General features: G+C 36.4%; 1 protein-coding gene across 4 annotated transcripts in view; it reads left to right on the top strand.

Annotated features, from left to right (window-relative positions):
* Positions 1–17,089, top strand: part of TRIM67 (tripartite motif containing 67) — a 91,046-nt gene that overhangs the window by 34,009 nt on the left and 39,948 nt on the right. For all 4 annotated transcript variants that reach the window (XM_056816148.1, XM_056816146.1, XM_056816147.1 and 1 more), the window contains 3 exons: positions 7,463–7,558; positions 11,390–11,512; positions 14,379–14,489. In XM_056816148.1, the coding sequence (XP_056672126.1) occupies positions 7,463–7,558; positions 11,390–11,512; positions 14,379–14,489 (330 nt within the window). The remainder of the gene's footprint in view (positions 1–7,462; positions 7,559–11,389; positions 11,513–14,378; positions 14,490–17,089) is intronic.

Below are 17,089 nucleotides of genomic sequence, written 5' to 3' on the forward strand. Positions count from 1 at the left end.
AAAGATCAGTTCCCCAGCTGGCTTGCCAGTTCAGAGACACTGGGAAATGAATCCCAAGCTGCCTGGGGGGAGAGCTTTGCTAACTATAGGCAGGTTGCCCCAGAGGGAAGCAGCAGGGAACTGTGAGAGGGTTATTATTTAGCTCCATGTGTTGAAGTGAAGAGTGAGAAGGGAGTAGCGGTTCTTTGTATTAGGAATGAACTTGGAACTCTTTAGCCCCAACAACTCCCTTGAGAATGATAAACTCACATCGTCATGAAAGGAATAGAATTTCCTTCAACTATTCTAACCAAATCATTGCTCCCATACAACCAGAGGGATGTGGATAATACACTAGGCAAGATGTGATATGAGTATGAAATTTGGTTAAATGTAATTGAAGTGAACTCAATTGAATTCCCTGAACTTTTCTAGACTTCCATTTCCTCATATATAAATTGGGAAGATGTGGCTAGATGACCTTTATGGTCCCTTCTAGCTATAAATGTATGATGCTTTGATCTTATGAATTAAAACATAAAATCCTAGTGTTAAAGGGACCTTAAGGATATCTAATCTAATTTAATATCATTATTTTATTTTACAGTTGAGAAATGTGAGGATGAGAAAGAGTAAACAACTGGTCACAGGGCCAATTAGTGGTAAAGTTGGGACTAGAATCCAAGCTTTCCAACTCCCAATTCAATTCTCTTTCTACCATACCAACTTTCTCTGTAGTATATCAGTGTGTGTCAAAAGGTCTTGAATTTAGTTCCTATATGTGTTTTCTATGTCCTAGAAATGTTGAGTTGTGGGAAGTCAGATGGTCATTCATATGATATCCAGTGGGTGAGGTTTGAAGGCTTGGAAGCTCAAGGGAGCCACATAGGAAAAATCTGGAGCAAACAGATGGTACATCCTGAAGGCAAGTTTCTTCACTCCCAGTGTCATTATTTCAGTTTCTAAAGGAAATCAGTAATTCCTTGAAAAACGCCCTGAACTCCCATTTTACCTTTAGTCTGCTAAGTCAGAGAATGATTCTTTTGAATATATGAAAAATATTCTAGAGAATAAAATACATATCTCCCCCACTCACACCTGTATCCTAAAAAATATAATTGATTTTGAACTCATTCAAGTTGTGGAAGATTGTATTAACATGAATATTTCTCACCAATGAAAACTTTACCTATGGACACTGGATTTCTGAGGAATAGTTCTTGAGGTGCTCAAATTCCATCTCTCTCAATTATTAGTTCTCTTTTATGGCTGCACTCTTGAGAAAACTATCTACAATTGATGCCTTCTTTCTTCTCATTCTCTTCTAAGTTCTATAGTCTGTCTTCTGTTGTCATCATTGAACTTAAACTACTCTTTCCAGAAGTTACTGACAATCTCTTAATTTTTAAATCTAATGGCCTTTTTTCTCAATCCTCATCCATCACTGTTAATCATTCTCTTGTCCTTGATATTCTCATCTTTCTAGATTTTTGTGACACTATACTCTCCTAATTCTATTTAACTGCTCCTTCTCAATCTCTTTGTTATGGATCTTCATCCAAGTTGATCCTGTTAAATAGAAATGTTCCTCAAAGCTCTGACCTGAGTCCTCTTCTTCCTCTATGATATTTTATTTGGTGATCTCATCAGCTCTAAATGGATTTAATTATGATTCTCCTGCAAATGATTCTCAGGTCTATTTATCCAGCCCTAACCTATCTCCTGACTTTCAGTCTTGCATCTCTTGCTGCTTATTGTACATCTTAAACTTATAGACTTGAGAATATCTTGACTTTGATATGCCTAAAACTAAACTCATTATCTTCACCACACACACACACAAGCCCTCACTTCTTCCTAACTTTTCTGTTACTGTAAAGGCATCACCATCTTTGCAGTCATCAAAATTCAAAACCTAGGTATCATCCTTGACTCTTCACTTCTCTCACCCTCCCCCTTTCTAAACTATGATCAAGTACTATCAGTCCTACCTTTATGATATATCTTGTATATAACCCTTCTTCCATAGACACTGTCACCACCCTTATCACCTCATAGTTGGATTATTCCAATTACTGGTTGATCTCTCTACCTCATCTCTTCCCCACTACAGTCCATCTTTCATTGAACTATCAAAATAATCTTCCTCAAATATTAAATTCCCTCCTACTCAAGTAACTTCATCAATTCCCTATTATCTCCAGTATCAAATATGAAATCTTCTGACTTTTAAAACTCTTCATAACCTTTCCCCTTCTTGTCTTTCCAATTTTCTTATATTTTACTATCTGCCATTTGTTGCTGTTGTTCAGTTATTTCAGTCCTGTCCAACTCTTCATGACTTCATTTGGGGTTTTCTTTGCAAAGTTACTGAAGTGGTTTGCCATTTCCTTCTCCAGTTCATTTTACAGATGAGGAACTTAGACAAAAAAGGTTAAATGACTTGCCCACGGTTGCTTGGCTAAAAAGTGTCTGAGGCCAGATTCCAACTCAGGAGGATGAGTCTTCTTGACTTCAGACCTGGCACTTTATCCACTGTACTATCTATCTGTCCCCAGTGGCATTGCATTTATTGCTTACACAAAACACTCTTGATATTTCTTACACAAAACAACTGACTCAACATATATTCACTGGCTATTCCTCATGTTTGCAATACTGTCCTTTCATGTTTCAGCCTCCTGACTTCCCTGGCTACTTTTAAGTGTCAGGTAAAATTCCACATTCTACAAGAAAAATTTCCTAGTCACTGCCTTACTTTTTTATTTTTTATTTAATTAGTCAATTTAGAACATTATTCCTTGGTTACAAGAATTATATTCTTTCCCTCTCCTACCCCAACCCCTTCCCGTAGCTGATGCACAATTCCACTGGGTATTACATGTGTCCTTGATCAGAACCTATTTCCATGCTGTTGATGTTTGAACTAGGATGTTCATTTAGAGTCTACATCCCCAATCATATCCCTTCGACCCATGTAATCAAGCAGTTGTTTTTCTTCAATGTTTCTACTCCCACAGTTTTTCCTCTGAATGTGGATAGTGTTCTTTCTCAAAGATCCCTCTGAGTTGTTAAGGATCACTGCATTGTCACTAATGGAGAAGTCCATTACATTGGATTGTACCACAGTGTATCAGTCTCTGCGTACAGTGTTCCTCTGGTTCTGCTCCTTTCGCTTCGCTCTGCATCAATTCCTGGAGATCATTCCAGTTCACATGGAATTCCTCCACTTTATTATTCCTTTGAGCACAATAGTATTCCATCACCATTATATATCACAATTTGTTCAGCCATTCCCCAATTTAAGGGCATCCCCTCATTTTCTAATTTTTTGCCACCACAAAGAGTGCAGTTATGGATATTCTTGTACAGGTCTTTTCCCTTATTATATCTTTGTTATACAAACCCAGCAGTGTTATGGATGGACAAAGGGCAAAGAGTGTTTTAGTGCCCTTTGGGCATAGTTCCAAAAGAATGGTTGGATCAATTTACAACTCCACCAGCAATGTATTACTATCCCAACTTTGCCACATACCCTCCAACATGCATTACTTTCCTTTGCTGTCATGTTAGCCAATTTGCTAGGTGTGAGGTGGGACCTCGGAGTTGTTTTGATTTGCATCTCTCTAATTATAAGAGATTTAGAACACTTTTTCATGTGATTATTAATAGTTTTGATTTCTTTATCTGAAAATTGCATATTTATGTCCCCTGCCCATTTATCAATTGGGGAATGACTTGATTTTTTGTACAATTGATTTAACTCTTTATAAATTTGAGTAATTAGACCTTTGTCAGAAGTTTTTATGAAGATTTTCCCCAATTTGTTGCTTCCCTTCTAATTTTGGTTGCATTGGTTTTGTTTGTACAAAAACTTTTTAATTTGATGTAGTCAAAATTATTTATTTTACATTTTATAATTTTTTCTAACTCTTGCTTGGTATTATAATATTTCCTAGTATACATGACATGTATACTATTCTGTGTTCATCTAATTTACTTATAGTTTCCTTCTTTATATTCAAGTCGTTCACTCATTCTAAGTTTATCTTGGTGTATACTGCCTTACTTAATAAACTCATGTCTCCTGATTCTCTATAGGACCAAATACAAATTCTTCTGCTTAGCAAAAAAAAGCCCCTTCTGGGCTTATTACATACTACTCTCCTTCTCATATTCTATGATCCAGCCAAAATGGTCTTTTGGTTATACTCATATATGGCATTCCATCTTTGCTCAGACTCTCTTCTGCATTGGGGAGGTATTTCTTCCTTTCCTTCACCTCTTAGAATACTTAGTTTCCTCAAAAACTCAGCTCAAATTTCATTTCACAAATGAAGCCTTTTCTGACCTCCTTAGCTGCTGGCATCTCTCCTCCCAAAACTATCTTTTATTTATTCATTGTTATACATGGTTTCCCCCCACTCCCACTCCACCAGCAAGAGAAATAGAATGTAAGCTCTTAACAGACACTCATGTTTTTGTGTCTCCAGCACCTAAGACAGTTCCTGACACAAGAAAGGTACCTAAATATTTATTATTATTAACTCAATTTTGGAGATAAAGGAAAATGAGGCTTAGGAGGTTCTGTGGTTGTCTGTGTTCACATAGTTCTAAGGATTCAAATTCAGATCCTCTTAACTTTAAGTCTAGAATGCTAGTCATTTCGCCATGCTGTTAAATAGAAGGCAAACTTCTATAACAAAATTTCACAAAGGTAGGACAAAATTCACAGTTCATTGAGCTATAATGTTATTAAAAGGGGACCTAGAACTATTGCTAAGCTAGGAGGATGATGATGTGTCAAATAGTGACCATGCTATGTGACAAACTGTTCCTCTGGGCCATTGCCAGAAACTGAAATCTGGTCTAAATAGGTCCTTGGTTTGACCTCGTATAACAAATCTTAGGATCCTCTACTCTTTATGTCACCCTAAGGATTCTCAATTAGAACTCAGTTTTTTATCTGATTTGCCTCAGGGAAGGTGGAGAAGAGATGTGGCCTCTCAGCTTTATAAAGCTATATAAAATCCACATACCTTTCATCTGTGTTTCTCTGTTTCTTTGTTCCCATGAGTTCAATGTATCTGATATTTTATTAAATTATCATATGATTTAGAGTTGAACAGGGTCTGAGAAATTAAATCTAGCCATTTCATTTTATAGTAAAAAAAAAAAACCAAGACCCAGAAAAATTAAGCGACTTGCCCATGGTCACATAGATAAAAAAAATATTAGGATGCAATCCCAGATTTTCTGACTCCAAATACATTGGTTTCTTCACAACTGTACCATATTGGTTGACATGTTTGTGATTCCTGAACCTATAATAATGAGAAGAGATAAAATGGGTTTTGGGCCTAGGAAAAGAGCCAAGGTTTTTCTATGCCCATTCAAGGTTTCCCTTTTACTGCCTCTCTAGTACCTAAAGATCAGTGAGGAATTCAAGTTATCTGGACACACATATTATAATATTCAAGAAGTCAATTTTAGATGCACTAGAGCCTAAGCCACTTTTCAACCTTCAACTGGTACTAATAAGTCATACTGTAAGACTTTGACTAGCAGGAGAATGCCTGCTGAACCATAGGGTTGTCTTCCAGTCCTGCCAACTAGATATTTGTCAGGGTATTACCACCCCACTCCAGATTGTTTTGTATATATTTTGTATATGCTTGTTCACTTTTTTTAATGAACAGAAATATGTTTTCTCTCCTTTCCAACCCCCCAGGACTATTGGGGGAAGGGAAAAGTTCCTTATAATAAACATGAATAATCAAGTGAAAAAATTGTCTCATTGTCTGTGCCCAAAAAATATCTCATTCTACACCCTGAATCTATCACCTTTGTGTGAGAAGATGAGGAGCATGCTTCATCATTGGATCTCTAGAATCCTGGATAGTCAGTACATTGATCAAGATTCTTTCAGTTTTCAAAATTGTTTGTCTTTACAGTGTTGTTATTAGATAAATTGTTCTCTGAATCTGCTTGTTTTCATTTTTATCAGTTAATAAAAGTCTTCAAAATTCTTCATTTTCTTGAAATTGATATTATAGTATAAATTGCCCTGACTCTGCTTTCTTCATCCTATGTATGTCACAAAAAAATTCACAAAGTTTTTCAATGCCTCTTTGAAAGCATTCATTTCCTCATTTCACAACAGCACACAATAGTGCACAATAGTATTCTATCACATTCATATTCAAGATTTCAATTCAATTGAATATTCATTAAATTAAATTAAAACATTCATGAAGTATATACCATGGGCCAGGCACTGTGCTAAATTCTGGGTATACAAAAAGTGGCAAAAAATTATCTGTGCCCTCAAGGAGTTTACAACCATGTAACACATTTGGTTCAACCAGTCACTATATATGTTGTTCTCCAGGTTCTGCTTTTCTCACTCTATTAAATCAATTTATGAATCTCCCCATATTCCTCTAAAGTCCTAATATTTGTTATTTTTTTTACTATCCAGTAAGATTCCATTATGTTTATATGTCCCAGTTTGCTTAGCCATTCCTCAATCTACAGTAACTCACTTTGTTTCCTATTCTTTGTTAACCCAAAAACTGTTTGCTATGAATATTTTGCCCTATTCAAATATCTGTTTCAGAGAAGCCTGGATTAATTGTAAACAACCAGAAGGAGCCCTCATGATCCTGTACTTAGTGACCTCTAATCCCTTCCAAGGCTAAGATTCTATTATTTTTCATCTTATTCATCCATGAGACTAATAAGAATTGGAAGAGTTGGCGACAAATCGACAAGCAGCTGGTGCAGCATGCATGCTTCCACTGTGCACGGGCTGTGCTTCTTAGAGTCCTGGGGGAAGGACATCTGAAAAGGACAGGATGGAGAGCAGTGGCATAGCCAAATGGGCCTCTTTGCCCCTCCCCTTCTCATGAACAATTTTATTGCATTTATAATATACAACCTTTTTACTTATATTCTTTCTACGTGTCCTTTGTGTCCATGTCATATACTACCTACGAAATGGCAACTCCCTTGAAGACAAGGGCCATATACTGTTTATTTCTCTATTGTCTACAGTGACTAGTGCACATCATGGATGTGACTATGTGAGAAATGATCCATAATGTCTCTATGAGGCTTTAATGTTTATCATACATCCCTCTCTCCCCCAATCACCTTGTGAGGTTGATAGTTCAAGTATGTAGTTCAAATGCCATTTCCTGTACATTAGCTGTGCGATCATGAGCAAAGCATCTAATCCCTAGAACCATAAATTTCCCCATCCATACAAAAAAATAATAATAGCAGCATCTCCCTCACAGGAATATTGGGATGCTTTTAAATGAGATAATGTATGTTGAAGTCTCTACAAATCTTAAAATGCTATATAAATATCGACCGCAGAGAAACATGCTCTTTAAATGAAGTGTTATTAAATGTCAATTATGCCCTCTGCTTTACTTCTAATTTTTCTTTCTTCCATATCTGTGTATGTATGGTTTAGGCACAACTGTCTCAAGCACTGAATGGGGTTTCTGATAAAGCAAAGGAAGCTAAAGAGTTCTTGGTTCAACTCAAGAACATACTTCAGCAGATCCAGGTAAGGATTTCCTGGGAATGTCTGAGGGTTACTCCCCTCAACCCCATCCCACCCCCAGGAGGGAAATGTTAAGTGATGGGTCAGGTAAAGCACAGCAAGTTCATTTTCAAGGATTGTATTGGTTATAAATGAAACTCTGGTGTTAACCCTTGTAAACATGACAAAGGCAAGATATTGACAATTACTGCACAGCTAAGAAAAGAAAGGAAATTTGTTTAAATAAAAACTTAAACAGCAGGTAGGTAGCACAGTGAATAGAGTGCCAAGCCTGGAGCTCCAGGGAAGACCTGGGTTCAAATGTGACCTCCTCATTGTGTAACCCTAGGCAAGTCACTTAGCCCAGATTGCCCAGCCCTTACCACTCTTTTGTCTTAAAATTGATACTAAGATAGATTGTAAGGGTATTAAAAAGACAAACAGGAAGTACTATGACTGTCATAAAGAGGACAGTTGAAGGAGTAGGGCAGAGGACCTGCTTTCAAATCCCATCTCTGATGCTTAAAATTTAAATGTCTCTAGCAAGTCACTTAACTTTCTTGAGCCTGAAGATCCTCATTTGTAAAATTAGGGGATTATATTAGATGGATGATGAGGTTCCCTCCAACTATAGACCTTTGATCTATACAATATTATAATTAGAAAGGGTGTCTAGACCTTAAATTGTTCATCTGTCAGATGAGGAGTTTGGGCTAAATGATCTTTAAATATCTTTTCTTATCAAGGAAGTCAAGAAAAGTATAAATAATGAATTCTGTAAAGTGGTAGCATTATTCAAATTAGCATTGAATATTTCCATTTGGTTAAAAGCAATTACCATATTTTATACAATTATAACTTTGAGCTGTGTTGATATGAATACTTATAGCTACCTGCAAGTATTTGTTATTTACACTAATGGGGACATGGTTAGTATAATAAGAGCATCTCACCAAACTTTTTCATTTTCAAAGGAAGAAATAGAGAATATATATGATACATTGTTCTTCAGTAATTGAGATCTGTGATTTTGCATATAGAGCACTTAATCTATTGACATAGATTTCATGACTTCCTAGGACCAAAAAATTCTTCCACTGGTAGCCAGTCTTTTAGTGATGAGGCTCTTTAAACTTAGTCTGGTTCTTGAATAACAAGTACATAGTATGTCAGAAGCCTGTACCTGAAGCCTTTCCAGCTTGAAAAGACCTACCCAGGTTTACATTCCATTATCAAAAGCTCTGACAACTCAAAAGCATCTTCATTCTAGAAGGGGATAGACAGGACTTTAGTGGCAAATATGTGATATATAGTAGTGTGGCACAGGTTCTAGAGCTTATTTCTCAGCCCTTCCTCATGCTACAAGGCTATGGCCTCAGAGGATGGCTAACCCATCCCCTCAGGACTCTAGAAAAGAGATCAGGTAAATTATATCCTGACATCTATTGCCTACAAACTAAAAGGATGCCTTTTTAAAAAATTAATGAAATTTCATTGTATTTTCTAGTGCAGAAACCATCCTGGATATATAAAATCAGGGTTGATCAGATTTGGCATTCTAAGTATTGTTTGCTGACCCCTTCTTTAGAGTTAACCATGAAGGTGGAAGGTATTTTTTCTAATGTCATTGCTCATGAGTTCCTGCCATTGTGCTTCACCTGATTATCAGTTAATATCAGTAAGTCAAACTTAATCAGTTTTAAGAAATGGATATTTACTATAGTACTATAGTTGGTGCAAAATATTCCTCTTCCCCAAAGTTTACAACACTGTACCACAAATACATACAGAATCCAGAGAAGATGTGCTCAAGTTTAGAGCACAAAGAGAGTAACTCATAGCTGCTGGAAGTCCTTTTCTCTTTTCTGTGAAGTCCTCATGATGTTCCCTTTGAAATGTCATGATATAAGTATGGTCCGATATAACTTTCCTGCTGAGCTTCTTGCAGATCTTTGAGTTTACCTCTTCTTCTTGAGTCCCATCCATTCTTAGATTCAGATACAGACACTGCTGTTAACCATTCTAGGATTGCTCAGCTAACAAGGAAAGGTCCAAATATTCTGAACCTCTGAAGTTCCCAAGGTCTTCCTTCAATCAAGGTGGTTGGGAATGGGTAAGAGACCAGGGCTGAGAATAAAGTGTATTCTTCCCCTTCAGGTTATTCCTTTCCAGGGACTTGGCTAAAGATTCCCAATCCTAAATTGCTAGGCACTCCATTTCTTGATTTCAAATTAGCTTCATAATTTTATATAAGCTCCACAGAGTATGACCAAGTCTCTCAATAAATCTAGACCGACTTCTTATCACACCTAAATGAAATGCCTTTTATTGAATGAGTAATTCAATGAGTATCTACCTTTCTGATTGATTTTTATCAAGATGTGTTTCTCACCTGATAATCAGAAATAAGTGGGGTGTGGAGACTGAGTAACCACCACCTGTTTATAATAAGATTACATATGTATGCATGCATGTATACATATGTATATATGTACATACATATGTATGTGGTTTTGTATGTACATTGATTTTAAATACTAATACTAAAAAAAAAGTAATAATCATTAAATGCTGTTGTAGACACCAGTATGAAGGGGGCAAAGGCTTACAAATAAACTGAACTTTGCCCCAAATCAGAAAATAAAGTTAATAGAAATTACTTGACATTTGGTTTTCTGGCTGCTGTTTAATATGGATTCAGTTACTGATTACATATACCCACATATATATATATATATGAATAATTACATAATATATGAGCTGGAAGTAGCCTTAGAAACTATTCAGTCCAATCTTCTCATATTATAAATAAAGAAAATGAGGATCTGAGAGAGATTTGCCCAAAGTCACTTGGATAGTAACTATCAGAGGCAAGATTTGAATCCAAGTTTTCTTCTATGTCATTTTTGTATATATGTATGTGTATACATAAACACATGTTTCATGTATCTATACATACATATGGGTATGTTTTTGTATATTTCTGCACATAACATATCATAAGAAGAAGCCATTTGATATTATGAATAGAGGTCCAGCTATGCAAGTAATTTAATCTCAAGTGCTCTTAGGTTATATTTATGCAGGGAGGGAGTTTCATCAATCTATAACAGTGGAAGCAGTTTCCATATTACAATTTCCTATACCCATTAAATCAAAGATCCAAACAAACAAAAACCACAATAACAAACACTTAATTTTATTTTATTTTTATTATTTTATTATATATAATTATTTTATTTTATATAAATAATATCATGTATATATAACAAATTATTATTAAATTAAATGATGACATTTAAATGATGCTTTATTTTTCTATTGTATATTATATACACCATATAAAATATTTTGTATTTTTATACTTATTCAGAGCACTTTCCTTTGAGAAGTTAAGCAACTTAACCAGGGTCACATAGTTAGGAAGGGATTCGTTCAAGGTCAAGAGGCTAGTAAGTGGCTGAGTTGGGACTCAAACCCTTGTTCTGTGACTCTGAGTTCATTGATTTTTTTCCACTATATCACAGCTTCTTCCAACATATTTATAGTCATTTTTATGTAAATGGATCCTGAATCATGTTAAGCAGTAGTCTGCCAAGCTCTCCAAAAGGAACAAATTGCCAGACCATTGAATTGTTAGATTCACTCAAGACTAGCCCTCTTAACAAGCTGAAGTAGTAGTTATGAAATGTTTCAAGTCACAGGTTAAAAAGGAGGATGGAGAGGAATCACAAAGAAATATGACATCTAAGATTCATTTAGCTGCTGAATATCCAGGGGAACAGTGGAATTGAAAGAAAGTGTAACAGCACTTCATTCCAATCTTTCTTCTTGATAAACCTTGATTTCCTCCAGGAAAATGGGCTAGACTATGAAGCCTGCCTGGTTGCTCAATGCGATGCCCTGGTTGATGCTTTAACTCGACAAAAAGCCAAATTACTCACCAAGGTCACTAAAGAGCGGGAACACAAATTGAAGGTGAGTGACTGGGGGTTGGGGGAGGGAGTAAGGGGGATGTCTCCTTGGGAGCTGTCACCTAGAAGTAATCTGTTTTTCAGTACCCATTCACAACCTCCAGAGAAGAAAGAGCTATAATGTTCTTTGTTGTTCAGTCATTTCAGTCATGCCTAACTCTCTGTGACCTCATTTGGGGTTTTCTTGGCAGATCCTAGAGTGGTTTGCCATTTCCTTCTCCAATTTAATGTTCTTAGCAAATAAGAAAATATCACATCAACCACTCACCCTTTCTATAGAAATATTCAGAGCACACCTCTCCCCCTTTAAATGCTTCAGCCCCATCTCATCTAAGAAGTGCCTGCTGTCAAATTCACCTCCTCCTCTACAGTCTACATTTACACATAATTCCAACTCTTTCTTGAAGTTACTCCATTTAACTATACTTCCATTAGTTACATGGCAGTCCTTCATTTTTACTATTTAATCATAAGCTCCTCCTTTTGATGGGTATTATTAGCTTTGTGGCAAACTCACTCAGGACACAAAGGAGTAGGGTACATAGTAGGGATTTTCTCATTTGGTTGGCTCTGAGGCTCCACAGAAGAAACATGGGATAATGTATGTGCATAAGACTGCAATCAATCACCCACTTGTATCCACACAGTGCACAATAATACAGAATAAAGTTATCTCATAAGTGGAAGGAGAAACAACAGAAATCTTGAAAGATATATTCAAAGACACAACTCTGGGGGCTGCTCTTTTCTTTAAGTCCAAATTTGACCTTCTTAGCCAGATGTAGACCTGGCTTCTATATAGATCTTATATGTGTATGTATATATATATACATACATATATATACATATACATATATAAAGATCTATGTGACTTTGACCAAGTTACTTTCTGTCTGTAGGCTTTCATGTGTTAATCCATAAAATAAAGGGGTTGGATCAAATCAGCATTTCCTATTCTGCCTTCCATAGAGCCCTAATGTTGCCTATATTGCCAATAAAATCACATGGGAAAGTGTAAAGGCAAACCATATTTTCTCTAAAAAATATTAAATGTAAGTTATATCCATATCAAAATTTATTAGTTCCAATATTTTCAGTTTAAAAATCAACTTAATTTTTCTACTTTGACCCCAGATTTCCTGATTTTTTTTACCTTAGAAGTATTCTGAAACCCTAGTCCTATAGATTAGAATTCATGGGGTTTTTTTCAATATATTTCAAGACCAAAAGGGTCCTACAACTAAATTATTTGGAGAAAATAAAGTAACTTCTAAGGTTTTTTTAAAGCATTATAAACATATTATAGCTATGCACATATGAAGAAACTAAAGTCCATTGAGCTATGTTAAATTTATGGTTGGACTAAATATTAAATGGGTGGTCACCAGGGATTTAATTTATAAATCCCAAAATGAATTACTCAAGTAAATGGAATCAATGGTAGTTTATTTTTACAATAGAGGAAAGATATTATGGAAGAGAGAAAAGGAGAGAGAGAGAGAGAGAGAGAGAGAGAGAGAGAGAGAGAGAGAGAGAGAGAGAGAGAGAGAGAGAGAGAGAGAGAGAGAGAGAGAGAGAGAGAGAGAAAGAGAAAATGAAAACCAGCTTCCTCTGAAACAGAAATTCTAAGGCACCAGTCAGGGGAAAGGAGTCTCCAGACACCATGGGCCTTTCTCAGAAGTTCACACCTCCAGAAAGGACAAGGAAAGAAGTCAGCCTTTACACTCACCATGGTGACCCTCTAAAAGGAAAGCAGTCTTTGATCTCCTGCATGAGCTCCTCCAGGGGTCCATTTCCACAGTCAAGTGTCTTCACTCCAAGACTGAGTGTCTGTCTCCCAGTCTCTCCTCAAGTACCTGTCATCCCTCCAGCTCCGAGTGACTCTCTTCACTCCAAGTCCAACTCTGAGTGACTGATCATGATCTTTACTCCAGCTCAAGTGACTGATCGATCCTGTGTGTCTCTGTTTCCACTATTTAAAAACCTTTTTTCTCTTGTGTCACCTCCCCTAAATTTTACATCTACCAATCACAGCCAACACTCCTCTCCAGGACTGCCCACTCTTTCACATGTGGGTCACAGACCTCCTACTCAATGTATGAAATGGGTGTTCATACCTTTTTATGGTTAGTTCACACCTTTTTGTAGTTACTTCTTTTTGTGGTTAAAATGGCTAGATCTACTTTAAATACTGGGTTTACACTTTGGGGATTAAAATCTAAAAATAGAAAGGGGATTACAATTTAATCTTTACAATAAAGGAAGAGCTAAATACTTTCATTGTTACAATCAGGGGAGAGCCAAATCCAATCTTTACAGATACCAGAGAGTCACATAGGGAGCCATTCACTGGTGCTTTGGATTATCTTCTATTGTGCTTTTTCTATTTTCAGAAGCAAAAATCTTGATGAAATTTATCTGCATCATTTTCTTTACCAGAAAGGTATACTTTAGTGCCTAATCCAAAACCACTGGAGAAAGATTCAACCTTGTTTCCAACCAGAGTTTGCATGTAGAATTCAGGCATAGATAAAGAAGGCTGCCAAAGCAGTTCTCTCCACTTATTTTTTTAAGTGATTATTACTGTCCCTATTGCCACCTTCATCTTTGCTGTGGTTCGTTTGGGGTTTTCTTGGCAGAGATACTGGAGTGGTTTGCCATTTCCTTCTCAAGATCATTTTTATAGATTAGTGCACTGAGGCAAATAGGATTAAGTAACTTGTCCAGGGTCACACAGCTAATAAGTTTCAAAATGAGTCTTTCTGACTTCAGGCCTGTTATCCACTTTTCCACTCACCTGACCCCATCTATTTACTTAAAGTCTGAAAGCCATCGTGTTATCCCAGTATAAACTCTTCTCCTTTTTGCAGGTGGTTTGGGATCAGATCAACCATTGTACATTAAAATTACGCCAGTCAACAGGCCTAATGGAATACTGCCTAGAAGTAATCAAAGAAAATGACCCCTCTGGGTTCTTACAGGTAAGCTTCATAAAGGTCTTTGCTTGGGTAAAAAGGATATTTGTCCTCCTTTTTCTACCAGCTCTACCCCCATTCATACCTTATAATTAAAAATAAAATCCTTTCCCATGGATTTGAAATTATGTGGATTCCCTTTTTCTTGCTACTAGAACATTATATCATAATATTCTAAAGGTAGTTAGTTGGTTCTGTGAATGGAGAATCTGATCTGAAGTCAGGAAGATCTGAATTCCAATCCCTCTTCAGACACTTAATAACTATGTGATCCTGGGCAAGTCATTTAATATCTGTTTGCCTCAATTTCCTAAACTGTAAAATGTGAATATTAACAGATAATCAACAATCTTCAAAGCACTTTTGATGGATTGATCATATAGATTCTGAAGGGAAGAGTCTGTACCATTGACAGTTTTAAATGTAAGCACATGAATCTTCCCTATAACAGAAATTTTGTATTAATCTATTTAGAAAAATCATATTGATGAAATTGTAATTCATAATTGAGTTTCAGGGAAAAAAACACTCATACATTAACCACATAAAAGTCATTTAAGTAACAAATTATTGAATTGTAAAAGACATGTAGAATTTTAAAACAATAAAGATTTGAACCTATAAAAAAAATCAACATAGTGGGTACTCATTCTAGCTCTTCTGACAACTAGAGATTCTAGGCAAGTCACTCACTCTCTCTAGGCTTCAGTTTTCTTAACTGTATGGAGATTATTGGATTAAAGGAGTTTTAAATTTCCTGCCAGCTCTGACATTATGTAATTTTATACTTTTGTGTTTTAGTAAATATTTCTCTACATTTTTGCCTTATCCCCTATAAAAGAAATCGAGGTGACCTCTATAAATCAAATTGGGCTTCTTCCAGGGATGTCAGGATGTTTAACGGAGTGTCCAAGGATAGCAAGCCAATGCTTCTATTTCTTCTCCCATTCAAAAGTGTAAGTTCCCACAGGACAGAAAAAATTTCCAGTTGACTTCTGGAGTAGCCTAGCCTTCCTTAGAATTGCTCTCCTGCACAGCAGGCCAGTTCAGTTGTACAGTGTCTGGAATATAACATTGTTGCAGCTATATGTAGTCCTCTTTCTATTAAGGGAATGATGAATTACCTTGATTTTTCCTTAAAGACTCTGCAAAGACAAATGAAAGTTACTAAGAAAGAGCAACTAATGCCCTGCCCATGTTCCCAAGAATCAAAGATTACTGAAATCTTATCCAACCCTTAGGGAAGAGCCACCCATCTCTTGGCAGAGAGGTGATAGATTAGGGTGATAGGATGAGCCATTTTAAGATGTAGTCTGTGTGCTTAATTATTGAATGAATTTGTTGTCAAGGGAGGACTTCTGTGGAGAGGTAAGAAGGTAAGTTAGTGAATAGTCATAGTAATGCCCCTAGAAAGGAAAGCAATAGACATCAATAAAAATATTTTAAAGCACACAAAAGAATATAAGAAAACAATAATTTCCAAAAAGACAAAATGCTTTGATAATGTTGGAAGAGAATTTCTTTCTCCATTATGTTGCTTTGTTTAACATCATCTCTCAGTGATGTGGAGGTCCAAGACCACTGAGTAAATTCAAGTATGGATAAGCCCTCAGAGAAAGGAAGTTAAAGAACCAAGGAACCAACAAGACAGGAAACTGATTCCATAGGCACTGCCCCCAGGGCAGCCCAGACAAATTAAGAAACTATGATTGGTTCCTTAGATGTGACATGAGAGAGTTAGTGGATAGAAAAAATAGCTTATATGGGGAGACCCAGGAGCCTGTTGAGGTCTTCTGGCTGGATTGTGAAGAGCTGAGGAACCCTTGTTGGAGGCTAGCTTCAGTCCATCATGGCAACCAATAGATTAGAAATCTAAATATCTCTCTACTTCTCCCCTACCTTTCCATCTCTTTACTACTACTACTTTGATTTAATAAAGTTATTAAACTATCAGTCTCATAATTTTAATTATTATAGTACACAGTAGGAATTTGATAAATTCATGTTTATTGATTTCTTTTTTAAACACTTACCTTCCATCTGAGAATCAATATTGTGTATTGGTTCCAAGGCAGAAGAGTGGTAAGGTCTAGGCAATGGGGGTTAAGTGACCTGCCCAGGGTCACATAGATAAGAAGTGTCTGAGGCCAGATTTGAAATGTATTGATTTATTGAGTGATAGATCTTACTCTCAAGGTTATTGATGGGTCCTCAGTACAGAGTAGGAGAGATGAGTAATAGGTTGGGATCAGGAGGACCAGAGATAAGTGGTTTGCTAGTCAATGGTAAAGTTTATTGATCACAGGTACATTTTAATAGAGAGTTTGAATCATGCCAAGGATTAGGTTAGCTCTTCACATATACAATGAATGTCAATGATTTACAAGATTGGTACAATAGATTTGGTTTACCTCATCAAATCTAGACAGAGTTTTCTATAGGCTGATTAACCAATATGCCAATGTGTAACCCTCTAACCCAGATTCCCAGAGAATGCTTGCTCAGTAGGTTTTTGTAAGAACATCCAGTTTCTGCAAAGGTACAGCAGGGAGGGGTGGAAAAGAAAGGGTTGAAATGTCAGGTGAGAAGGAAGTTCCTTGTCTGAC

Source organism: Monodelphis domestica, chromosome 2, assembly GCF_027887165.1.
Source record: "Monodelphis domestica isolate mMonDom1 chromosome 2, mMonDom1.pri, whole genome shotgun sequence".
In the NCBI taxonomy this organism is placed as follows: domain Eukaryota; kingdom Metazoa; phylum Chordata; class Mammalia; order Didelphimorphia; family Didelphidae; genus Monodelphis; species Monodelphis domestica.